General features: G+C 48.4%; 9 protein-coding genes across 9 annotated transcripts; 4 read left to right on the top strand and 5 right to left on the bottom strand.

Annotated features, from left to right (window-relative positions):
• Positions 1–109: 109 nt before the first annotated feature.
• On the bottom strand, positions 110–1,821 carry BJ212DRAFT_1277977 (DRMBL-domain-containing protein; the record flags this gene model as incomplete). The annotated part of the gene is made up of 7 exons (XM_041331402.1): positions 110–443; positions 501–729; positions 775–809; positions 863–1,059; positions 1,107–1,450; positions 1,503–1,570; positions 1,619–1,821. Coding segments are annotated over 7 exons (1,410 nt in total), but the record flags the coding sequence as incomplete, so codon positions are not given.
• A 1,329-nt stretch (positions 1,822–3,150) lies between these two features.
• Positions 3,151–11,741, top strand: BJ212DRAFT_1448436 (uncharacterized protein; the record flags this gene model as incomplete). Its single annotated transcript, XM_041338542.1, has 27 exons — positions 3,151–3,349; positions 3,399–3,503; positions 3,553–3,593; positions 3,646–3,922; positions 3,973–4,107; positions 4,162–4,246; positions 4,296–4,389; positions 4,443–4,862; positions 5,267–5,496; positions 5,551–5,778; positions 5,830–6,616; positions 6,666–7,154; positions 7,187–7,316; positions 7,369–7,800; positions 7,851–8,417; positions 8,469–8,633; positions 8,687–9,240; positions 9,292–9,358; positions 9,410–9,727; positions 9,787–10,021; positions 10,072–10,557; positions 10,611–10,755; positions 10,805–10,879; positions 10,939–11,028; positions 11,081–11,294; positions 11,345–11,494; positions 11,545–11,741. 27 exons carry the CDS (start codon positions 3,151–3,153, stop codon positions 11,739–11,741), a joined length of 6,915 nt encoding a protein of 2,304 aa, XP_041190088.1.
• A 300-nt stretch (positions 11,742–12,041) lies between these two features.
• On the top strand, positions 12,042–15,707 carry BJ212DRAFT_1448435 (uncharacterized protein; the record flags this gene model as incomplete). Its single annotated transcript, XM_041338541.1, has 13 exons — positions 12,042–12,155; positions 12,241–12,875; positions 13,046–14,016; positions 14,076–14,187; positions 14,238–14,368; positions 14,421–14,451; positions 14,498–14,642; positions 14,693–14,908; positions 14,959–15,021; positions 15,072–15,171; positions 15,193–15,240; positions 15,348–15,525; positions 15,641–15,707. 13 exons carry the CDS (start codon positions 12,042–12,044, stop codon positions 15,705–15,707), a joined length of 2,811 nt encoding a protein of 936 aa, XP_041190087.1.
• A 164-nt stretch (positions 15,708–15,871) lies between these two features.
• BJ212DRAFT_1448434 (PHF5-like protein) lies at positions 15,872–16,480 on the bottom strand (the record flags this gene model as incomplete). The annotated part of the gene is made up of 6 exons (XM_041338540.1): positions 15,872–15,888; positions 15,950–16,072; positions 16,126–16,229; positions 16,283–16,319; positions 16,376–16,408; positions 16,462–16,480. 6 exons carry the CDS (start codon positions 16,478–16,480, stop codon positions 15,872–15,874), a joined length of 333 nt encoding a protein of 110 aa, XP_041190086.1.
• A 1,433-nt stretch (positions 16,481–17,913) lies between these two features.
• On the top strand, positions 17,914–18,473 carry BJ212DRAFT_1249508 (protein-tyrosine phosphatase-like protein; the record flags this gene model as incomplete). Its single annotated transcript, XM_041329702.1, has 2 exons — positions 17,914–18,264; positions 18,324–18,473. Coding segments are annotated over 2 exons (501 nt in total), but the record flags the coding sequence as incomplete, so codon positions are not given.
• Positions 18,474–19,388: 915 nt separating this feature from the next.
• BJ212DRAFT_1247802 (uncharacterized protein) lies at positions 19,389–20,069 on the bottom strand (the record flags this gene model as incomplete). Its single annotated transcript, XM_041329680.1, has 3 exons — positions 19,389–19,516; positions 19,726–19,935; positions 19,988–20,069. Coding segments are annotated over 3 exons (420 nt in total), but the record flags the coding sequence as incomplete, so codon positions are not given.
• A 453-nt stretch (positions 20,070–20,522) lies between these two features.
• BJ212DRAFT_1277959 (transmembrane proteins 14C-domain-containing protein) lies at positions 20,523–20,995 on the top strand (the record flags this gene model as incomplete). The annotated part of the gene is made up of 3 exons (XM_041331399.1): positions 20,523–20,674; positions 20,730–20,803; positions 20,865–20,995. 3 exons carry the CDS (start codon positions 20,523–20,525, stop codon positions 20,993–20,995), a joined length of 357 nt encoding a protein of 118 aa, XP_041190083.1.
• A 497-nt stretch (positions 20,996–21,492) lies between these two features.
• On the bottom strand, positions 21,493–23,124 carry BJ212DRAFT_513004 (uncharacterized protein). The gene is made up of 7 exons (XM_041343379.1): positions 22,990–23,124; positions 22,798–22,929; positions 22,449–22,745; positions 22,274–22,396; positions 21,946–22,223; positions 21,846–21,884; positions 21,493–21,796 (listed from the first exon to the last, which is right to left on the bottom strand). The coding sequence occupies exons 2-7, from the start codon at positions 22,895–22,897 to the stop codon at positions 21,548–21,550; spliced, it is 1,086 nt and encodes a 361-aa protein (XP_041190082.1). The 5' UTR covers positions 22,898–22,929; positions 22,990–23,124; the 3' UTR covers positions 21,493–21,547.
• BJ212DRAFT_1374760 (uncharacterized protein) lies at positions 23,007–23,707 on the bottom strand. Its single transcript, XM_041336420.1, has 4 exons — positions 23,408–23,707; positions 23,376–23,379; positions 23,079–23,258; positions 23,007–23,054 (listed from the first exon to the last, which is right to left on the bottom strand). Exons 1-4 carry the CDS (start codon positions 23,597–23,599, stop codon positions 23,014–23,016), a joined length of 417 nt encoding a protein of 138 aa, XP_041190081.1. The 5' UTR covers positions 23,600–23,707; the 3' UTR covers positions 23,007–23,013.
• Positions 23,708–24,259: the final 552 nt, after the last annotated feature.

The following is a 24,259-nucleotide window of genomic DNA, read 5'->3' as shown; positions in this document are numbered from 1 at the left end:
CGATCATGACGTAAAAATGCAGATACTCGCATGGTGGTTATGAATATATGGTTCATCTGCACTCCCTACTTTTTGGATTCACTAAACATCACTAACACTGCGGTGTAAATCACCAGTAATCAGCAGCTCTAGGTTTTACCATAGCTTCCTGACTCCGCTTTTTGTCAATTTCCCAGCGTTCCACCCATTTTGCCATCTTCGCTCTAGGTCTTTCGTTTCCAACATTCACAGTCGCAATCATCTTCACCCAGTCAAACGACATTGCAAAGCATGTAAGCTCAAAAAATGAACTGTGCTCTGAGTACGGCACGCCGTACATTTGCACACCGAATGTCGACTTTTGCATGGGTTTCAGGTCTGCGTGTGTGAAGGACCGTGACTGCCCGCGCGATATGATGGATGGGATGGTTGGGCTGAGGTCGCTGCCGGACGGTGGTGTGTAACTGCAGTAGGTATTATTTAGTTGATCGACAAGTGCAAGGGGAATGGCAAATGCTCACGTCCATCCTGTAGGCCTGAAACCGACAGCCCGCGAGTATGTCCCCTTGAACCGTTGTACATATGCCTTGAGCTTATCCGACACGATCATGCTCAACGGAACAACATGCACACCAGCTTCGCTTGGGTCCTTGGTCAATAGCGCATGCAACTCAGGGTCATTTTGGCATCGTAGGATGGCAGCCTTATGCGCATCGCAATAAATTTTGGTCTTGAGAGCCTGCGCGATAGCTAGAAACAATTAAGAGAGTAAGATACGGTCCGCGCAACACTCACCCTTAACAATGCGTTCTTTACCAATGGAGTATGTACTACACAAAGGTGCATCAATGATTAAGCTGGATATATACCACAACCAACTTACCCGACAACCACCAACATTCTATCTTTGGGCTGTTTCATAACGTTGTCGTCTGCCCTGTCTGATGGAATGACCCAAGCATCCATAGTTGAATTCCGCTTTCCATTCGCGTCAGGAGCGCCAACCCACTCCCCAGAAACGATTCTTTTAGCCAGCTCTGCACAGGCTGAGATGACCAGCGGCTGTGGAGGAAAGGTATACTGATACACAATAAGCGTAATTGCCTCGTCAAGCCAACTTGACTAACCTTCGGGTCCAGGTAGGTCGTGTCCAGATACACATGGTCAATTTGCTTTCCTCTCACGGCAGGGTGCATTACATGCTGAGGCGAAGCTCTAAAGTCTCCGCAATGCAAATATCGGAAAGCCTTTCCGGAACCAACGAATGGCGATTTGAAGGCGCTGTCACCAGCGTGTACAGTCTGCGGACCCTCAAATAAAAATAGGCATGATCCCGGGCAATGGTTAGCTTCAATAAGTGTGACAGTGACCCCGCCGGAGTCGGGAACAATTGTAGGGACATCCATCGGGAGTGGATGAACCCACTTGGGATCAACCGACAACATATGTATAATCAAATTAGCTGTGTCCCCTAGTAGACTTTCAATATTTATGTTCAACTAAAAAGCTAGGATATACTATACCTGAGCAATAAATCGGCCCGCTTTTCCAATTCGAAGCGAGGTTGGTATAATGATCGGAATGAGCATGACTAAAAACCGTGTGAGGCTGTGCCGGTGTCTCAGTTTGGGATACATACGTTAAAAAGTAGGCGGTAACGCCTGGTATGGTTCCATAGCGAAACGCATCCACGGCGATGGGCATCCCCTGCAGAACTTTGTAGAATGGTGCCTTTCTCCGACTGCCTGGTGCTCGAGTTGGTCGAACGTTACGGTCTTCTGCGAGATCTGCTTCCTTCCAAGCTTCATTTTCTTTACAGGATGCCATCAGGACAGAATATAAGTCGGTGCTGGGGACATCCTCGAGTTTACTTGTACTTGGCTCGCATAGGACATCCAAGTCTGAAGTTATGGTAGTGATTGCGCTTGAGGAACTGACGGTGGAGTCGAGACATTTATTGACATGGTGTTGTCTCTCCTAAAATGTATATCAGAGGGGTCACTGATCTGCAGCATGGTCATGTCACCAACCAAGCCAAGTAAACGTGATATATTGAGTTCGCAGATAGGGCAACTAGCAGGATGGGCGCAGTCGTTGAGTTGTTCTGAGACGTCCTCCATCTCAATGTCATCGTTGGCAGCTTCGAGGATGGCTAGCTCATCGTCTCCAACACCCCATTGCTCATCGTCACCTGTAAAATCGACGTCTATCACATCAATGGAATGCGGTCTATTTCCAGGATCACTGTAGGATTTGAGAACACCGACTTCTGTAGATACCTTTCCTTCAAAAAGTAGCTCATGAGCGGGCTCGACTGAGGGCCGAAGTAACAAAGCTGGAACACCAAAGATAGAGGTGCTAGAAGTGGCTTCAATGACCGACGACTGGAGTAAAGTCTCCTTGCATTCTACAGTGTTCGTGCTGCTCTGAATGGGAACTTGCAATAGAGCGGAGGGCTTTCCAAATGCAGGGAGTTCATCATCTTTGTGGTTTGACAAAGCGACACGTGTGAGAGATGGCTTCCACTCGCATTCATTAGAACAACGGAGGTTCCTCTTTTCCCCTTCCGGAGAAGCGTGTTGTTTGGCACCTGGGATTACACGTGTCTTCCCTTTGTCTCTTTTCGTTGTACAATCGTCGCTGTCCGAGTCTATAATGATGATCTCCTGAGATAAGGAAGCTTTGAAGTTCTTCTTGTTCGTCTTGGGAGGAGGGTTTTGAAGCTTGCTTTTCTTTGTAGACGTGTTATTTGAGAAGAAATCAACGATGGTGCGAGATCGTGACGGTTCCTTGCGTTTCTTGCTCGAGGAAGCCATGCATTCATTAAAAAAAATGAGTACTTGTGTAGAGGAGCAGGAGTGAGACCGAACAAAAGTAGCTGTCCCAAATTGGTGATCGGCGCTTGCAACTCTACCCTAACTCCATTGGCACCTCGATTATGACTCCTGCAGGCCTGATCTGAGTCATATAACACGTTAGCATGCTCTGAATGTAAATTTAGGTTAAGTTAGATTAGTCGAAGGAGAGCCGTTGCTCCTTTAGACAGTATCGATTTTTGTGGGGTTATCTTCATTTACAGCATCCTCTTATCATCATCGCTCGCCCAGGTTCGCGTCCTGGCTCTCATAGACTCGAGCTCATATCAAGACCATCGGTCCCTCGACTTACAAGATGGACGCTCGACCCACATCTATCCTACATAGAACGCCATGGACACCTCCTATCGCCATCGCCACTGATGGTATTTACATCGATCTTGAGGATGGTCGACGTGTCATCGATGGGATCGGCGGTGCTGCTGTGACTTGCATCGGTGGAAACCATCCCAAGGTAGTCAAAGCCCTAAAGGATCAGATCGATGTTATGTCATGTAATGTCCTTCTCTTCCCTCCTTAGCACGAGTGACTGATTGTGAATAGATGTATACAATATGCAGCTTTCTAGCCCTCCTGCAGAGGAGCTGGCTAGATTTCTCGTGAATACCAGCGATGGTGCCTTCGAGCAGGTCGCATTCCTATCTGGAGGTATTGTCATGGGGCTCTACTTGAACCTTACTGACCTCCACCACTTTAGGTTCTGAAGCGATGGAGACTGTCATCAAACTCTCGAGACAGGTATGTTGGTATTGTGGAGGCGTAGGCCAAGGGCTCATGAACACCAATGCAGTATTATGTCGAGATCGGGCAGCCGAAACGAACAAACTACATTGCCCGTCAACTGTCCTTTCATGGGAATACCCTTAGCACTCTGTCCCTTGCATACCATCCTGGCCGTCGTGCACCATATAAGGCTATTTTAGACCACCAGAATTTCCACCACGTTTCCCCAGCGTATGCAAAGAGGTTCCAAAAACCAGATGAGACGGAAGAGCAGTACGTTGAGCGACTCCGACAAGAACTCGAGGATAAGTTTATCGAACTCGGACCCGAGACAGTAATCGGCTGTATGTCATTGTCGTCAGTTCTCACTCCTTTCAAAACTGACGATCGGTAGTCGTCGCGGAGACTGTCGTTGGTGCGACAACAGGGGTTGTGAGTGCACCGAAGGGATACTTCAACGCCATGAAGTCCGTCTGTGACAAACATGGTGCCCTTTTCATGCTCGATGAGGTCATGTGTGGCATGGGCCGTAAGTGATCTCGATATGTTGATCTTGACTACTATTGATAGTGAAGTTCGCCAGGAATGGGCACTATGCACGCTTGGCAGAGCCTCGGTGATGGTGCTGCACCTGACCTGCAGGCAGTAGCCAAGGGTTTGGGTGGTGGGCGAGTGTTACATATCCCTTCTCTTTTAATGTTACTTATTGGGCCACAGTTATGCTCCCATAGGTGCTGTTCTCATCTCGCCTAAAGTGGCGAAAGGGATCAGGGGGAGTTCCGGACTACTCAAGCACGGTCACACATATCAGGTCGGTAATGTGAGACCATCAAAGAGCCGGTCATTAACATTTATTCTTAACAGGCAAATCCACTAGCATGTGCAGCATCTTTAGCTGTGCAGAAGGTCATCATCGAGGAGGATCTCCTTGCGCAGTGCAGGAAGAACGGCGCACACATGATGGCGCTTCTGAAAGACCGCTTGCAGTCCCCAAATGCTCTCGCAGCGCCATATACACTCGATGTGCGCGGGGCTGGGGCTTTCTTCGGGGTCGAATTCGACTTCTCCAGCCTCGAAGCACGCCGTGTTGATATGAAGGACCAACAATTTGCAATGGCGGTACAGGCATGCTGTCTTAAGAACGGACTTGTTGCGATGGGTATGGTTGGTGGCTCCTCACTCGATGGATCGAAGGGGGACCACCTCATGCTTGGCCCTGCATACAATGCAACCACCGAGGAGATAGAGAAGATTGTGGATATTTTCGTGAAGAGCATTGAGGAGGTGTTAACAGAAAATTTTGCATAACTATCGATCACTCCTGTACATAGCATCAATTTTTGTGAATGCAGTAAGCATTCTTGCGTAGTAACCCAAGCCCTCGGTAATCGGGGCATTCCGCAAGGTTACGCCACCATCGCTTTCGCACGCCTTCTCCAGGCGGCATCTACCCGAATTCGAGCACCGGCTTTAACATTGCGTCGACGCATCGTTTCTTTCTCATTGACCACTAGCTTCCCAACATCTAGCAGAACCTCAGAACCGATGGCTGGGAGCATGTTCTAATGGACTATCAACCAATCCATCAGCAAGAAGCCACAAGCTCCAGTGTATCCTTGCAGCCACTAGAATCAGAACAAGCTCACTTTCCATCAACATCGGCGTCGGTATCGACTATAGATTCCAAGCCCATACGTTCTAGCGCAAGAGTGAAAGCAGCCAAGCAAAAAGAGAAGGAACGCGAGCAGGCAAAAGATAGGGAAGGTGACTCAGCAGAGCAATCCGTAGCAGTGCCATCAGAGAGCACCCGTGAAACTAGGTCAGCAACCCAGGCCAAAAACAAGCGTCCTCGAGAGGGTAGTTCAGGAAACGGAAAGTTTAAGGAATTGTCAGAAGAAACTGCACGCGTGAGCAAGAGGTGCGGCGGACTTGTTCCCGCACCCATAGATATATTTAACTGACGTCCTGACAGCAGAGCACATCGAGCGACACTTCCTTCTGCATCTGCCCCACCATTTGCAATTACCGAACCAACAAAAGACCGCAAAGGCAAGAAGCGCGCCGCTCCAGAACCGGATTCAGAAGAAGAGGGGCAGAGCGCTACCTTATCTTCTAAGCGCACAAGAACTACAGCATATTCTTTGAGATCAAGAACGGACGCTTCAACCTCTGCTTCCGCACCCATGCCTAGAAAACCCAAGTTTGTGTTCAGCCTCTCGCGCCCTAGACTTGCTCACATGTTACGTTACAGGCCATCACCAAGCAAAGCGAAAGTAGCAATGAAAAGCAAAATTGGCGCTTCTGCAGGCTCTTCGAAGATGGCTGACGAAGATGTTGCGATGCTTGATTCCGCGATAGTTAGGCCCGATGAACCTGCCTATGAGGAACAACCTGACGGCTGTGATGACGATGACGTCGCCATGGATGACCAAGATAACGGTGGTGACGGTGAAGGTGACGACAACGGGGATGAAGAAGGAAGCTTACCAGCTGGTGTCACTCGTGGATTTGCTGGCCTGGACGAATCTGCCGCGATGGCAATTTTTGGAGATTATCGTCAATTTGGCTCATACATGGTTTCCCTCTCAAGCCGACTCAAGACCATGTTGAATAATATCAAATCAACTGCGAGCCCAACCACTCGCTTGGTGACGTTGCAAGAGCTCAGTGAGCTCCTCAGCATAAGCACGGAAGACACTTTAGCAGGCTCGTTCCAAGTGGAACAGTTTGTAAGGGAACTCGTGAAGATCCTTGGCGGGCGCGGCGCAGATGAAGACGATGACGATGACGGCGGTGATGACGGCGACGATCATGATGAGGATGCGGCTCTAGCTGCTGCTTTGGCGATGAGCGGGGGCGGAACATATCAGGGCGATGAGAATCTCGAAGCGCAGATGCTGGCATGTCGTTGCCTGGCAAATCTGATGGAGGCTCTACCTGGTGTAGCCCACTCCGTTGTGTATCACGGTGCAATACCGGTTCTTTGCAGCAAGCTGATTGAAATATCTTATATCGATCTCGCAGAACAGACTCTGAGCGTGAGTCCCTCTGCTGTGATGTCACATTCTCCCCTAAATTATGTTTTAGACACTCGAGAAAATATCCGAAGAGTTCCCTAGCTCCATCGTACGAGAAAATGGTTTAGCGGCACTGCTGAACTATCTCGACTTCTTCTCTATTGCTGTACAGAGGACTGCACTACAAGCTGCTGCGAATTGTTGCAGAAATATCTCGCCGGACCATTTCCAGATGATTCTTGGCGTTTGGCCCATTATTCGCAATTGCATTGGCTATTCTGACCAGAGGCTGGTTGAATTCGCATGCCTATGCGTCATCAGAGTAGTGGACTCCTATCATCGCTCCGCCACGGAGAACCTGGAAAACCTGTTGGATGAAACCGCCATTCGTGCGATCAATTTACTTCTTATGCCAGCCGGAGGTTCCCCCTTGATTGCTGCCAATACTTTCACTTTGCTCTTGAAGGCACTGGCAACAGCCGCCCGCGCAAGCCCAAAGATCACCCTTAATCTGCTCCAGGCAGACATCGTTGACACACTTTACCAGATCCTGACGGGAGTTCTCCCTCAGCATTTGGCGGTGGGGGCGAGCAAGGTGGCCAAGGGCTAGCTGGCGATGTGACTCATATGACAGTCATGGAGAATCTTGCCCACCGATCCAAGGAGCAAGTAGAAGAAGCCCTCAGTCTGGTTTCCGAACTAATGCCTCCTCTTCCAAAAGGTACGCCTGATAATCTCGTAATAATATGATTGCCTACTCATACCTTTTGAAGATGGCGTGTTTGATCACAAGGGGTATACTGACAAGGCATTGGCACGGATGGTGAAGGCTAAAGCCAAGGCTGATCGCGCTGCTGCGCGTCAGGCTGTATTCGCACCTTATCAGCCAAGCCCTGATACATCAGCGCAAGCGACACCTGCAGCGGAACCATTTCAGGATACCAGTCTGAATGACTTTCAGATGCAGGATCCCGACGACATCCTTCCTCTGACTTCTGCGGCTGAGCCTGCAGTAGCGGATCGTACCGAGCTTCTGCGTTCCAAGCCGGAAGTTGTCGGACGATTTATGCAGCTGATGGTGCCCATCTTGATAGACGTATATGCTGCTAGCGTAATTACTCCTGTCCGGGTTAAAACTTTGACAGGTCTATTGAAGGCAGTAGGTTTCCTTGAAGGGGAGGCACTCAAGGACGCCTTCAATGCAAGTATTTTTTCGTTTGTTTTACAGCCCCGTCTGATTTTGAAATATAGCTAGTACCTGTTGCGAGTTTTGCCTCCTCGATTCTGTCGTCTAAGGATCATCCTTCACTAGTCATTGGTGCACTTCAGCTCGTTGATCTTCTGCTGCAGAAGCTTCCAGCTGAATACCGCCCTGTCCTGCGACGAGAAGGAGTATTCCACGAAATCGAATCGCTTGCTGCAAGGACTTTAACTTCCATAAAATCCAAGGATTCAGATGGCACCATCGTAGCGGACCCTGTGAACATTCCTATTCATCTTTCATCTGCAATACCCGGGTACAAGAAGCTTCACTCGCTTTCTTTGGAGCCTGAGGATGCAATCACTTTGCGGGCCCGAGTCATTCGCTTCAAGTATTCCTTGGGACAGGAAGAGGGAGACGAAGACAACGCCTTTGATGAACTTCGCCGTCTTGTCGATAGACTTGCTGCTCCAGATGTGGGCGAGTCGACCATGATGTCTGCATTGAGAGACATCGCAGATCACTTCACATCTCACTCTTCTGTTTCAAGCTTCGAGCTTCTACAGAGCGGAGCTGTCGACGGCTTGTTGCGCTTTGCTACTGACGCCACCAGGGGTACAGGTACGATTCACTGCTGCGTCTTATCGAGTAGCTTTGTTTACTTTACGACAGTCACCAGCAAACGACGCCAAGAGTTATTGTATGATGCATTTAGCCGGATCCCGAGAGGTGGAACCGTTACTCAGTCTCCACTTGCTGTTTTAGTAAAGAAGCTGCAGGAGAGCCTCACGAGGATGGAGGACTTTGATGTCGTCACTGTTTCACAAGGAACAGACGGTGAGTACAACGTCGGCCCTTCTTCTTTCTATATCAAGCTCAACATACGGTAGATTCCAAGCGAAGCTCACCATCTCTGCTTGCCCGACAACTTCGTCTTCGTCTAGTTGCAGATAATGAGTCTGACATTCCTCGCAACCTTCAGAACATGGTGGTTTCCATTCATGCCATCGCAACATTCCAAGCCTTGAATGACTACTTGCGTCCCAGAATTACAGGATTGATGTCGACAGGAGGACTATCTGGTATGTTGGCAGCTTTGGCAGCCTCCGGTTTCGGCCCAGCAAGTTCGCGCGATCCTCCAGAAGCCCCCATACAAGCAAGCAAGCCTGCAGAGTCTAGCAGTGCCACAAAACCTGCTACTGAAACACCCGTCGCTGGCTCCTCGGAGATTGGCCGACGCCGGAGTTTAAGACTCAGCGCTAAGAATGGCGGACCATCAGGTGACAAGAGCGAGGGCAGTTCCGCAACAGCGCCTACCATCGGTTCAGTGCATACTGCCTCGTCATCATCTGTTGCCCCTCCATCTACAGCGCAACGCATGGAAGCCCTTATTCAAGACGGCGGACTCATATCAGACTTTACTGACGATGAGGTAGACGCTGAGGTAATTTCGAAATCAAACATATAACCTTGGTGCTGACTGCTCTCATCGAAGGTATTCGAAGATGACGATGACATCGACTCTGCTGCAGATAAGACCGTTACCTTGTCCATTGCTGATGGTAAGTCATCGCGACAATACCGTAGGGGTTACTCATGCAACACATCCTCAGACGGTAGCAAAGTGGAAGCCCAGACTCCTGATGGAACACGAGTTGCAACCCCAAGTACAGCACCTTTGATTTCATCATCTAGACCGCCCAATGCGAACAAGACCTCGTATGCAGCTGCCCTAAAAGCCAAACCGTCGGACTGGCACCTCGAGTTCTCGATGGATGACCACCTTCTACCCCTTGATCTGACAATATATGGCGCTATCCATCAGCATGAAATCCGTAAGAAGCTTGGACCTGTGCCATCGAGCTCCATGTGGCAAGGAATCTATACAGTTAAGTTCAAGAAAGTGAATGGCCCTCCTCCGAGTCAAGAACGTAGGCGCTAGTAACCAGATTGGTACTATCGAATCTAATAATATTGACAGCTCGTGCAGACACCTCGGCATCTAAAATCCGATCACCTAGTCCAATCCTTTCTTCCCTCCCAGATGACGCCCCTCATGCCAAGATTCTCCGTTTGCTTCGTGTATTGCACAGGTTGAATGCCGCGGAAGCGCAACGGCCAGCCAGACCGTTAGATCGCCGCGCGCTCTCGGAGACCACCTTCATTAATAACAAGTTAACTGCCAAACTCACCCGTCAGCTGGAAGAGCCTATGATCGTGGTCAGGTGATTCAGCCGTTTCTGCTTATTTCCTTGCAGTTACTTACTCTGTTTAGTTCATGCTTGCCCGACTGGGCACTTGACTTGCCGCAAAACTTCCCTTTCCTCTTCCCATTCGCCACCAGGTACAACTACCTTCAATCGACCTCTTTCGGATACGCCCGCCTTATTCTGAAGTGGCAAAGCCAGCAAGGTCGCAGTCAGGACAGCTCGCGGCGAGACGAGGGAATCGGTTTTCTTGGACGCCTGCAGCGCCAGAAGGTCCGCATCTCTCGTAAACACATCCTGGAGTCGGCGGTCAAGGTTTTCGAGCTCTATGGATCCTCGTCTTCGATCTTAGAGGTGGAGTACTTTGATGAGGTTGGGACTGGGCTTGGGCCTACTCTTGAGTTTTATTCCCTCGTTTCGAAGGAATTTGCCAGGAGAGATCTCAAGATATGGCGAGACGCCGACTCAGCTACTCCTGGTATGTATGTTCATCACCCTACGGGACTCTATCCTGCCCCTATCAGCCCTGATGACATTGCAAATGACGGGGGACAGTAAGTGCTTCCTTGGCCTAAATGGCTGTTGTATAGCTGACGTCTAGTGGTAGAAAACGGACACACATCCTCCGCGTTGTTGGTCAATATGTAGCGAAGGCAATGTTAGACTCCCGCATTATCGACCTTTCAGTCAACAAGGTTTTCGTCAAACTCATACTAGGGGAGGAAGTACCTTTGACCATCGAGTCCTTGAAAGTAAGAAATGTTGCGCGCTGACAAGACACTGTACTCATTATTTGTCTAGCTTGTGGACAACGAACTTGCCAGTTCTCTCTCCAAACTCCAGAGCTACGCGTCCATGAAAGGGCAGAGCGAGAAGGTATCCTGACTGATTTACCACTTCAAGGCTAGATGTTTTCTTACCTCCGTGATATCTAGCTCTTCCGTAAAGTTGCATTGATGGATATTGTCAATGTCGAAGATCTTGCGCTTGATTTCACAGTTCCCGGATACGATATCGAGCTTCGGGTGAGTTTCATCTTGTTTTCATTATCCAAGTAGATCGTAATGTATGTTTCAGCCTGGCGGACGTAACATTCCTGTGACTTCGGAGAATGCAGAAGAATACATTCACGAGGTTTTGGATGCAATTATTGGCGCTGGCGTTCAGCCACAGGCTAGGGCGTTCCGAGAGGGCTTCTCTAAGGTGTTCCCCATCTCCGATTTGCAGGCGTTCTCGGCGGACGAGTTGGTCATGCTGTTTGGTAACTCAGACGAAGACTGGGGAGTCGAGAGTATGTGAATTTTTGTACTGGTGTCAACGTGACTGACAGCAAGGCTGTAGCGTTGAATGAAGCTATCAAAGCCGACCATGGCTTCCACAGCGAGAGTCGTGCCATTCGCGAGCTTATAGGGATCATGTCGGATTTCGATGCCTTCTCTCGTCGTGATTTCCTCCAATTTATTACAGGAAGCCCGAAACTTCCGATCGGAGGTGTGTTTCGTTACAGTTCATCTTGAGACTGGCTGACGCTCTCCTCAAAGGGTTCCGTGGCCTTAACCCTCCACTGACTGTCGTTCGCAAACCGCACGAGCCACCACTTATGGCAGACGATTACCTGCCAAGTGTCATGACTTGTGTCAATTACTTGAAGCTACCGGAGTATAGTTCAAAAGTGGTGATGCGAGAGAAATTACGCATTGCGATGAAAGAAGGAGTTGGCAGTTTCCATTTGTCCTAGTACTTTTCAGCATTATACGTCATCATTGTATATGCGCACAATCTCTCCTGTTCTTCGTTTGTTTGTGATGTCATATATATAATAGAGGCTCAAACGCTCACATTAACAGAAATCCACAGAGTAACGGTCAAAACAATTCTACCACCAGTGAATAGGGGATTTCCCATTTTGATAAGGACATTTGCAGTGCAAATTACTCAGCGCGGGATGAGCACTGACTTGACTGCGGAACGTGCACCTACTTTGGTTGGAAAGTCACATATGTTCTCTCAGGCCAAGGTGGCATAACCTGCAAGAAAGATGCATGCAAGGCCAGACAGGCCCCTAGTCGTCAAGTGCGCCTTCGACAGATGGAACAAGCGGATAAGCTTTGCTTCCGCTAGGAACTGTTCATACGAGCTGCTGAGGAACAGAGTGCGTCTCTTTGGTCATGTACTCACACTTGAAGCTTATAATTCATATTGTCTTCTTTAATTTCCATATCGTTGGTCACTGGCAGGTTGAGCAGTGCTTCTCACTTTATGCGACTTCATATGTGATTGCATACAAGGACGATGACGGCGAAATCACCGATATCACTACAGAATCCGATCTCACAGAAGCTATTCAATACTTTCAGGCTGGGTCTGACGATCCTCCACTCTCCTCTGCAGCATCAATTCTGTCCGGCCGCAGCTTTGGAAGTAGACGAATAACACTGCGTGTTCACATCACCGTTGATTACGATGGCCCGAGCTTGAGTGACACATCAAGTCTCGCCAGTATGGAAGAATATAAAGGCCGCAACAGGAGCGAAGGCGAATTAAGCTGGCCCGTCGGAGGAGGGGAAGTTGACGATGATTCAGTGACAGTGAGCTCGAGAGATACCAATTGGCGCTTCGCAAAAGGAACGACGGTACACCCTATCACATCACGTTCGGATGACTGGGTCAAAAATACAGACTCATATTCTATACCCGAGAACAGTGTTGCTGGTCGTTCGGCATCTCAAAGAGGTTCCACAGCGGCGGAAGATCAAACAATGCACGATGAGAGTCCATTCGCAGACCATCACCAACTCTTCGCCGAAGAACACGTCCCAGAAGACCCAGCGGCTGTATTTGAGCGGCTCAAGCTCCAGGAGCACCCTGATGCGTCAGTATCCGATGTGGCCCCTTCGCATCGGTCGTGCTCTCCTACACCAGTTGACATAGCATTGGCGCGTTCTGCTCAAGACAGAGGAGCGGCGTGGTTGCGCGATCAGAATGCGCGCACAATCAAAGCCATGCTCGGGGCAACACCTGAGCCTCAGAATCCGATTCGAGGTCGATATCATTAACATATTCCGACGAACACATCCCATCCAACAACATGGATGGGGATCTTGCACTGGAACGAGATCCTCGCGGGAAATACTACTACTCGTACACTGGTGCGAGTTCTACGACACATGATTCGGGTTACGAGGATAATTTGAGTGTCAAGTATGACGCCGATCCCTTTGGTGGTTCGCCCCCGCGGCCAAACAGTATGCAGCTTACGTGGATTGCTTCGCAACAAAAGTTCGCAGATAATGATCATTCCGGTGATACCCCTGATTCATACAAGCGTTCTTCCCCACCCTTTGACCAAGCTCCATACTCAATCGCCCCCGACATTCCACCAGAGGTGCTCCAGTTTGTTGTACCCACAGGACCTCCTCCAGGCTCGCTCACTACTTGTTCAGACTGTGGAGTCATATTAGATGGCATCCGGTACGTCTGTGCGGTGTGTGGCGAGAAGGAACCTCTGGCAAGCATCGTGCTTCGCAACGGCTCAGATTCTGATCTAGGTAAAGGAAAGGCTAGAGATCTAGACTCATTCCATTCTTATCCCCCCCCTCCTCATCACACACCTCTTTCGTCTTCACCCTCCCCATCTACCTCCTTTGACGCTATCACACTAAGCGGGTCGCCGCAGACGCGCAGCGAACACAAACATAACAAACCACTCCCTTCCTTACCCGGTTCTTCTTCATCAAGCCCGACGTTGTATAGTGCACGATCAGGCTTCAGAATTCGCCATGGGTCCGAGTCATCTACTATGGGCTTTGAACTGTGCTCGGGATGTGTTGAATCGGCTGGCGTGATACATGCGCTCCGTGCAAGCACAGAGCGGCGGAATGGATCAAGTGCAGAATCCACGTCTCCGGAAGACGATTTATCTTCGTGGAGTCGTTCTGCTCCCAGACAGAAAGGCCAGCTCAGACATGCGTATTTTGAAAAGGTCTGGGGTCATCATGGATGGGAAGACGTGGGTAAGCATCCAATGGAATATGCGAGTTTGGAGCGACATCTTTACGTTCATTCTTCACAGAGCAAGATGATATGCATATCTGTAAATGTTCGACATGCAATTCCGCGATTGTGAACCAGCGGTATAAATGTACATCATGTCAGAAATTCAATTTATGCCGAGCGTGTTACAGGCGAGTGATTTTTTGTGCCATATGGACTATACTAATACCTGGCTGGGCAGCCAAGTCCACGATATACACCCTTCACATGCATTCCTGGTAGTCACGGAGAAGCCTGTTAGGTCTAGAAGTGAACCAGAATACTCACATGCTTTGCCAATGATTATGTCAAACGACAATAATGAGGAACGATGTCAGTGTTTTCAGTAACAATTCCCTATCCTCTCTCACCGCTATATCTGTAGCCATGAAACATCCCGGCGTCAAGTGTGCACAGTAAGTGGCCTATAGCGACATGATTACAGTACCTGATGAATTTCAGTTGTTTACAAGATATCCTTGGTGCCCGATTCCACTGCGCAATCTGCGACTCCATCGACATTTGCTCCAATTGCGAGTCCGCGGGACTTCCAGGCAACTTGGACTCCTCGGACGGGGGGCACATATCCTCGCATATTATGATAAAAGTATTTCTTATCTTTCTGAGGGTCGAACACGTTGCTCACGTTTCCCCAAGATTCCCTATCCACTTGAAACAACAGAAGTGCAAACGGCCAGCCGTCGTGCCATCCATTTATGGACAGGCAGGGATGCAGCACATGTTTTGACCGCATCCCACTCAAAACCAGGCTCTGTATACTCTTCATATGCTCAGACGGTCGTCGGTTCGAGACACAGTGCATGCAACGGCGAGTCGCTGAATCACCACCTGTCCTGCAAGAGCTGCAACCAGGTTTGGTCCCCACATTCATACTCACCCATGAGGGGCTGACGACTCTCCAGACAATAATCGGTACACGATATCAATGTACTACATGCCCCTCTTCACCCACTGCATATAGCTTGGTATGTACATGGCAATTACACACATACACTTTTCTCATCACAATTTTAAGTGCCAATCATGCGAGCAGAAGTCATATGCCATCCATGACCCGATGCACTCTTTTTTCAAGATACCGAGACCTGTTCATGTACAACTCGAGTCGCCGTCTGGTTTCCTTCCGAAATTGTGAGCTTTGAATTGTAACAATGCATTGGGGTGTTCAGTGACACTGTTGGTAGGTATAAGGTTCCAGCAGGTCCTGTTGGCGGCCTCGCACCCAACGCAGATCCACAAGGTTTGTCGACCATACACGATCAGCTTTCACACTCATATTGGAGATTCGCAGAGTATCTCTATCATTTAGTTCACTCCACGGCGCTCTGTGATCGCTGTATGGAGCGCATTCAAGGAGCATGGTACCGTTGCGCGTATTGCGCGAAAGACCTCTGTGGAGAATGTGAATCTCTTGACACTCACGACCAGACGCACATATTTGTTGTATTCAAGGCACCCGTACGTTTTTTGTTGCCTGCTTTATCCATCTACTAATACATGAAGAAGGTCGACATGGTTCAATTCCGGTGTGTTGTTCTTATAAGCTACAACTTTCACGAAATGTCACTAACATTGATGATATAGGCGATTCGCAAACCTGGAAAACCCCAACGACAGCCCGCCTATTATCGGTTTCCCAGTGTACTGCTAGATGTATGCCGGTATATATATTCTTTATGTTCTACACATTTAGGTAGCCAGTCGATTGCATACCTACTACTACCCGGTCTTCATGTAATGTAATATGGACATCTTGGAGCGCCAAATCTGGTGCAACTCATGCGCAGTCGCACAAAAAGTGTAGTACGTGTAAGCCTAACTCTTCTTAAAGCCTGGATGGGACAAGGACTATGTTAGTATTGATAGGAAGCTTTTCAACCACGTAATACTGACCTAATCTGCGTCTCTCATAGAATAAATCTGTCCTACTAGCACCCAAGTTCACGATCTTCGGACATCCATCTCTGTCTTTTTCTAACCTCGTGCACTCTGCACAGTAGTACGCATCTGATATACCTACGAGAATCTGTTCAATCTACGTTCTAAACCCACGAGCAGTTGTAACGCACCTGGTGATCCACAGATAATACATCTTCCTCCATATGTACCAAAATTGCACTCGTCACATATCCGGACGAGTGTTTCAGGTCGGACGTATGAATCACAGACGGGACTAAATCTCTGCGTATTAGTCGATAGGACGAAAGATAGTACTGCTTGACGCACCATTTACCATCACACTTCTCACACAATCTGCCAATAGCTGAAATATTCATAAGATTAGCAACATCACCGCCAAATCGGTTATGATGTACTCACCAATGCCAGGCTGGCGCCGGCACATGATCAGATCTATATCAATTTGTTCAAATCTCCGTTCTAGCGTCACAGGAGAGGAGACTCACCGGGGTGATGTTTCGACATGGTGGTTTGAACGATATACTACAACGACGCCTACAACTTGAAATGATGTAAGAAGTCACGTATTACTAATCCGACTTACCGAAGGAACAAGCTCCTGACTTCGGACTCTATTCAGTAATTGTTGGGGGTGCCTTCGGGAGTTGCCGAACCGTGGGACAAACAACTAGACAGTTCTTCAGCCACATCGCTCGATATACCTGATTTGAACGCCGTCATTAATATTCACATTGAATCGTTTGAGTCCAAGCCTCAAGCCGACGTCGACGCCATGGCCAAGTCTAAAAAGTGCGTTTGGTAGTTTTTTAGATATCTATCCAACTGAAATTTGTAAAGCCACACCAACCACAACCAGAACCACAAGGCACACCGCAATGGTATCAGGAGGCCACAAACTAACCGGTCTCGGTCGCTGAGGGGGGTACGTTGTCAAAATATCTAATCTCTGCTCTGGGGCTCACTTTTCTTTATAGGTTGACCCAAAGGTACGTTTCCAGGTGTCTGATTCTATGTGCTGAGTGCTCAAGCATACATAGTTCCGCAAGAACTCGCTTTACGCTCTTAATGGATCGGTGGGTTGACTTCTTGAAATCCCCTAATTGACTGTGCTCATTTTACACATCAGCGGAAAGCACGGGCTGAGCAAAAAGCTGCATCGTGATTCAGTTACGAGCAAGCTTCTAGTACGCTTTCATCTTTGGTATCCAGAGACATGCCACACACTTGGCATGTCGTGTATTACCTGCCATGACTACTACATGTGGCTTAGGTTATCGAAATATCATATCACATGCATCACATTGTGTGTTATCTATTGTTTGTGAACTTCGGCTGCCGTATATCGTCGACTCGCCTGGAGGCTTTTGCCATTCCGATCAAGAATTGCTAACAAGTTGCAACCTCGCAGCCTGTGACATGACGGAGTAATACTACCTACACAGATCGATGTATAACATTGCATATTCAGGTCGCCCTTTCGATGTTATGCCTCTGGGAGTCAGAGCTGTTGAAGTGTTTGATGCAGCGTACGTCCATCGCTAGAGTCCTTACAAGGCCATCAAGTATAGAGGATGAACTGCAGACCACTGAGGGTAGTAGATACATGGAAATATGATCCCAAGTACTACCCAAAGTGATAGAGATTCAGATCGATGCAGCGACGAGGACGAATGAGAATCGATTACAAAATTCCCAATCGTCCATGTCCTTATGAGTTGTATTTATGGTTGTTTTGGCATATGTAATGTGATGACCTGTTGTCCAAAGTACTGCCTGATGTGTTACGGCAGCTGAGAAACCTCCATAGATCTTGTTTATCGAGGCATCCAGTTGATCCGGAAGTTGACCTGGACCTATAAAATCCCCAGCTCTGACTGGAGGAGCTTCGTCGTTGCACGACTAGAGCCACCCCTCTCTCTTTCGCACCATCGTAGATCATGATATCCTTCCCTCCTACCTCATGGCAGTCCTCACTCATCCAAAAGACAACTTCTCGACGCCCAAGGGACGACGCAGACCAGTCTCACGGACGCGCAGCAACAGCCATAACTCCTCGCCTCTATCTCACCGATTACCACACCGCTCGCACACCAGACAACCTCGCACGCCTCGGCATCACACACGTCGTATCTGCCATCGAATTTGATATCACGGGAGTATTTCCACCGCACATCCAGGTCCTCCACGTTCCCGTGCACGACTCGGTCGGAGAGCATATTTGCAGATGGTTCGATCCCGTCGTGGAGTTTATCAAGGAAGCGCTAGATAAAGAAGACGCGAAAGTCTTGGTGCGCCTTAGATTGCTAAGCTCTTAATTTGTAAAAACCAACGGAGGCACCCCTCGCAGGTCCACTGTTTCCAGGGCATCTCGAGATCACCAATCTTGATTTGTGCTTATCTCGTCGCAACAACACCAATGCACGCTTTGGAGTCCATTAAGCATGTCCAAGCAAAGCGTGGAATAGTTGCGCCAAACATTGGGTTTTGCAGACAACTTATCATATGGGGTCGCCAGTTTGAAGAGGCCAAGATCCGTGCCGATAAGGAACACCGCAGAAAGAGGCGGAGTATAGGCGGTGTATCGGAGTTACTAGCCAAAATGGTGAAACGGTCCAAGTCTGCACCTATGCCTGCAGTACCACTAGTTGTGCATGGGGATCAAGAAATATCTAACGAGGGCTCAAAGGCATCTTCCCTAATGGAGGCAAAGACTGTAGCGCTAGAAACCCTTCGCAAGACAAAAGAGGTGGACAACTGATACGCATTCGCTATGGCATGTCTTGCTATGCCATACCCTGCGGTAAGCTTTGGCGCTGTAACACGTTGTTCTTCCTGACATCGCTCCAAGTGCTTGCACTTGCATGCGGCTACGTTTTGTAAAGCATTTATTTGCAGGACTGAGGAACTCATCGATAGCACTAGTATACATTGACATTGATTTATTATTTGGAATCATCGAGGGGCAGAGAAGGAACTTAAAGTCACTTTCTCATACCCCGCATTTACCCCACATATTACAACATCTTGCGCAAGGACCTTGAAACCGAGTGCATACCGAATTAATGGTATTAGTTAAAAGTCAGCTATGGTACCTTAGCGTCTGATATTAGGCACGATACACATTGGATAGAGATATCATGTTCAGCACTCTTATAATGCTGCGACTATTCATAGGCTGAGAGGATCATCATACGCTGGTAGTTTTCAGCCTCACAAGACTGCGTGCCTCCCTTAATGTCAATCGAGACAGGAGTCGTGCTATTGAAAAGACTACCACCTCGAATCCGCGCAATCGATTTTCTCCCCGATGTCGCGCAATATTACTGTTATCCAGGTAAGAGAAAACAATAAACTGAACACAACAGGACTCACCGGCAGTGCCTAACGAGATCTCCAAGCGACACAATTGAGATCATAGATCTGGGTTGAGGTCGAGATCAAGGTCGAACACAGCCAGCTGTGGGCGCGTATCGTGACGGTAAGGGTTCACACCTGGCCGCTCGCGTGTCTGGACAGGTGGGGGCGACGGCTCTGGCGCTGCTCATGCATTAGTTTGAGTTCAATTTGAAGGCACGGAAGGGAAAAATATATTGTACGGTGAAGGAAACGAAATGCACATAAAAATAATGATAACATTTGTGAGTGAGAGCCAGTTATAAACACAACACAAGATCGAACCAGACATAAAACCACGGACAGACAAAACCCGGCCACCAGTATGATACACTCGTTATTGAAGAACCACTCACCCCTCACGCTATGGTTCTCCCCGAGCCCACCCAGCGGACGCTCCACATTTAGTCTGCCACGGCGCATCTTCTCCTCATTCGGAAATGGCGGGAAGAATAGAGGCACAGGACCTACGGCACCTGGCTCGGGCATAGTCAAGCCTGGCGGTGCGCTCGTAAAAGCGCTGAGGCTTTGTGCATATGCAAGCAATTCGGGATAAGGAATCGCGGCTTCATGTGTACACAAGTTTAGTGTTAACCGGATAAAAAATAGACTACGAACCCTCCTTCGCCTTTCTTATGCATTCTACACGCTCATCACCCTCCTTCACGATCTCGTCCAATACCTTTCTCCCTTCTTCCAATGCCTTACATACAGCGCGCCATCGAGCATCCACCTCCAATAGCTCTTGCTGTAACGCGACAATGCGTGCCTGTCGGCGCTGATGTGCTGCCGCTGTTGTCAGTGCTGTTTGCAATTCAGCATCGGCGGCTGCGAATGAGCTTAGAGGAGGTGAGGGAACTTGTTTTTGCGAAGGCTGTTGAGATAACGAAAGGAAGAGTGATTGGGAAAGAGCAGTAAGTTGTGTGAGTGGTGCAAGGAGCTGAGCATCCATAGTCCAGCTGGCGAAAAGGTGAATATATTATTTATTTTGTATTTTACATCAATATTGAAGCTAAGTGCCGCGGTGCCGAAGTCACTGACATGCGGGGTAAATGTTCACACGGTTGCCCGAATTGAAAGCAACCAAGCGCGACTTCGACTTGACTTCGATCGACGACTGTAAACTCCCTAAGACTTCACTCTACACAATGGTATGGCTTTATTTTGTTTGTATAGAACTATCACCCACACCAAGTCTATCCAGTCTGCCTACCCTGCATACACCATGGGCGCCCTCTGTATCGTCGGCGGCGTCTCTGGGTATGCAAGAACTCGCTCAGTTCCTTCACTCGTCGCTGGTGTCGGGTGAGTCGCTCTACAACATCATAAAAGCATGTTTTTGCGAACTCCTATGCTCTAGCGTTGGTCTCTTATTCCTGTGGAGTGCAGATGTCATCAGGAAAGGCGCGCCAAATGGGTTGGAGGGTGCCTTGGGTACGTTGCCTTCCTTGAAACCCTCACATTCTTATCCACATAATGGCTTTTGTTCTTGTAGGTGCTTCGGCCTTGCTTCTGCTCTCATCTCTTCCCCGCATTACTAAGGGCCCGGTACCCCTTGTGCTTGCTGCAACGAGCAGTGCTGCGGGTGTATACTATGGCACGAAGGTGTACAACTTACGCAACTAGTGAAACCAGGCTGTCTCCTTGGAGTATTTATAGTGCAGTTTTTATTCAATTCTCATCACATCTTTCCTGTTGTACTTCAAATAAATCTCACGATGTTCGGCGCTCAAACCGGCATGTAGCACGTCATGGCATTAAAGCATGGCGACAGCTCGAAGTAGTAATACTTGAGGTGAAGGACATAAGGAAAAGACTTTAGACGATCAAAGCAATGTCACCAGGTAATAGTTTAATTGCAAGACGCCAGGCTTTATGAGTAACTCGGAAGCCAGGACTGTAAGTATCAGATGAAAGGAAAAGCAATCACATGGTATAAGGGCGGGCTATGGGCCGTACAGACGCTACATTGTGGTAGTAAGACACATGAAGGATCTCATAGCACGTTATACTCCGCAGCTGTAGGCTGCTTACCTACGGTACAAGCTCGAACCTCATTGTTGATCTAGTAGGCCGAGCGGATGTCTTCTCTCCCACTGCATCATCAGATGCCGCCGTGACACCTCGACCATCTAGAAGACGTATTCGTGCACGTTCATTCTCCAAAGCTCCGTTATCTCAAGTGGGACCAGTGCATGGGTGCGTACGTTCCTGGATCAGACTGTACACCGCAGCTGAAACAGTGACCGCCCAGATGACCGTGAAGATGAAGAGAATATAAATATATGTAGGGCGTCCACTGTACCAACCGTAGGTCAAGATATGCATTGTTCCATTCAGGGGTATGAAGGCTTCTGTGTTCGAGTACAAGTCCTGCATCGTTGAATTCGTACTGGCACCTTCTGCAGAGTAGGCAGAACGAAGGTACTACGGTATATCAGCCCCCGTTATGGGTAAAACGAGATCGTTCACTTACTGTGGCAGAAAACTCTACAACGCCGCGGAAGTAGTTTTCCTGTGAAACTCGCAAATAAGACAATTTGTTTGTCGTTCTAAATGTGGCAAAAGCTGCTCACCAAGATTTCATTCACCGAACTCGTGGTGTTTAATCTGCTAAGCCGCAGCAACTGCCCCAAAGGATTATTGTCCATCGTCTGACTAGAGTTAGTCAGACGGTGCACTACGTCCGAAACAAAGGCGGTGACATTGTACTGCAGTGGCTGGATGTTACGATGTTGATCGACGGAGATCATTCCCTGGTTGTATGTCACATCGAACGAAGCCACATGTGGTGTTACGTTGCAGACTGTTGCATTCAAGAAGTTATATTGTCCGATGCCCCATAGGAAGATGTCTAAGTAGCGACGATCAACATTGGCACTTCTCAACGTCGAACTCGCTTACCGAATGATGTGGTAGTAACAGTCACGAACACCGGAGTGGGACAGACAACAATACCGAGAAGGCCATATATATCGATATTGTCAGACTCCCAGAGGTCCTCCGTCGACCAATAGCCGACACCCGCTGACAAACAACATCAGGCCGCGTCAGATACAGGTGGACCGTCCAGACGTACTATTGTTGAGAGGACAATAAGCTGTCCATTTCCAAGTTGTAATATTTGATCCAAGGGCCAGCGAAATGGAATAATTATAGTACAGCGAGAACTCGTTTGGATCAAGGTCACTTAGGTCGCTGCAGTTAATATTCGCCGAAAGACCCTGTTGCGTTACTGTATAGTTTCTGGTGAGTCCAGAACGACTCGGGTAATCTTTGACGGCCGATGCGACTTTTCCACCGTAGTACCAAAGACCAATATCACCAGGGGGCAATGTCGTGCCTGCGTAATCTTCGACTGCCGGAAGGATGCCACCTGAGAACAGAATGAGATTCTAATCCGGGTATGCTGTTACATCAGAGCGCACTACTGGAAGTGTTGTATGAGACACCATTGAAGGCGAAGACACTATCACTTCCACCTACAACAGCCGAACGTGAGGCTGAAGTCCCGCTCATTGATGTCATAATATCAAGGATATCATAACCATTCGCGTAATCTATATGAATAGGATTATCAATGAATACCACTCAATGAATAAGGATACACTGGTCCTTACATCCTCGCTTAGTAGTGTCATTACCTAGATTCGTGTCGAAGGCGGTGCTTGTGAGATCCAGTTCGCTGCCTCCGATCTTTACAGGCCACAAAAGCGGTGTCGGCAATAGTAATGTTGTCCAGCTGCGACAGGGTATGTGTCAGTTATGGCGCTCGTGAGCATAATTTCAAAGCTTGAATTGAGGAGCGTAACCAAACAGACAAAAATCAACGTGAAAATTGAGAGTTTGTAATGATTCCATCGAAGAAGGGGTTGTGGTTTGGTGAGAGCTATTGCAGTATGAAGTTCGACCAGTGATATTGGTCAAGTAATATAATGGCTGACTGCCTTTTTGACAGCGAATGATAAAAGACTGAATGTAGATGTCAGCGAATCACAGCGTACACCTAGCTGTCTGGACTTACAACGTGGTAATTACTGATAGAATCGTGGATATCACAGTGGATACGAGGGTGAGCACGGTAGGATATCTTGTAATGAAGTTGACGACGGAGTCGGAGAGAATCACATATTCTAGACGCCAAACTATAATCATGAACCCCCAGCAAAGAGCGAATATGCAAGTGGAGATGAGGATTGTCAACGCTAACAGAAGCTTCTGTACAGCCATCAAGGACTATCTGTAGGTGGGTTGGGAAGTTAAAGTCAATGAGCAGCAGTTATAAGGGACGAATGGAACTCCGCATGTATGATTTACTGCACATAGATCGTACACGAATCTGGCATGCCAAATAGGATGCTACAGGCATGTTCACTGAGCACAAGAGAACACGCGAAGTGGGAACGAGCGCTCATTCAGGACCCTAGATAGGGATAGAAGTCAAACACTGTCACTGCGTCTCAGAGAAAATTGATGATGGTTGAATAAGTGCGACCGTCTATGCCGTGCCGAACCATGGCATACCGCCCACTTGCTAATGCTGGCACCACTGGCAAGTCTAGAAGAAATTGTTGCAGCTAGTCAAGAAGTGGCATTGGAGGCCCATCAGTGTCCAGATTATGTTTCTGGAACTCATGGACAACAACACAAGGAGACCTGCATGCATACTAGCGGTCATTCGGATGAAGTGCAATAAAAGAAGTTTGCTAGATTGAGATACCTGAGTCGTGCAGATACAGCGGTGATTCGAACCCTCCACTTAGCTGATCTCGGCTCCAGATCAGTAGTCTAGGCACAGCGGAGAATCAAAGCGCTTACTCGAAGGCAAAGAATAGAGAAAAACATGATGAATACACACGTGTAAGGACACTATAGACCTAGGCTAGATAT

This window comes from Suillus subaureus (genome assembly GCF_016647635.1).
Source record: "Suillus subaureus strain MN1 chromosome Unknown BJ212scaffold_29, whole genome shotgun sequence".
NCBI lineage: Eukaryota > Fungi > Basidiomycota > Agaricomycetes > Boletales > Suillaceae > Suillus > Suillus subaureus.
The sequence above is the reverse complement of the archived record's forward strand: the minus strand, read 5'-3'. Positions and strand labels throughout refer to the sequence as shown.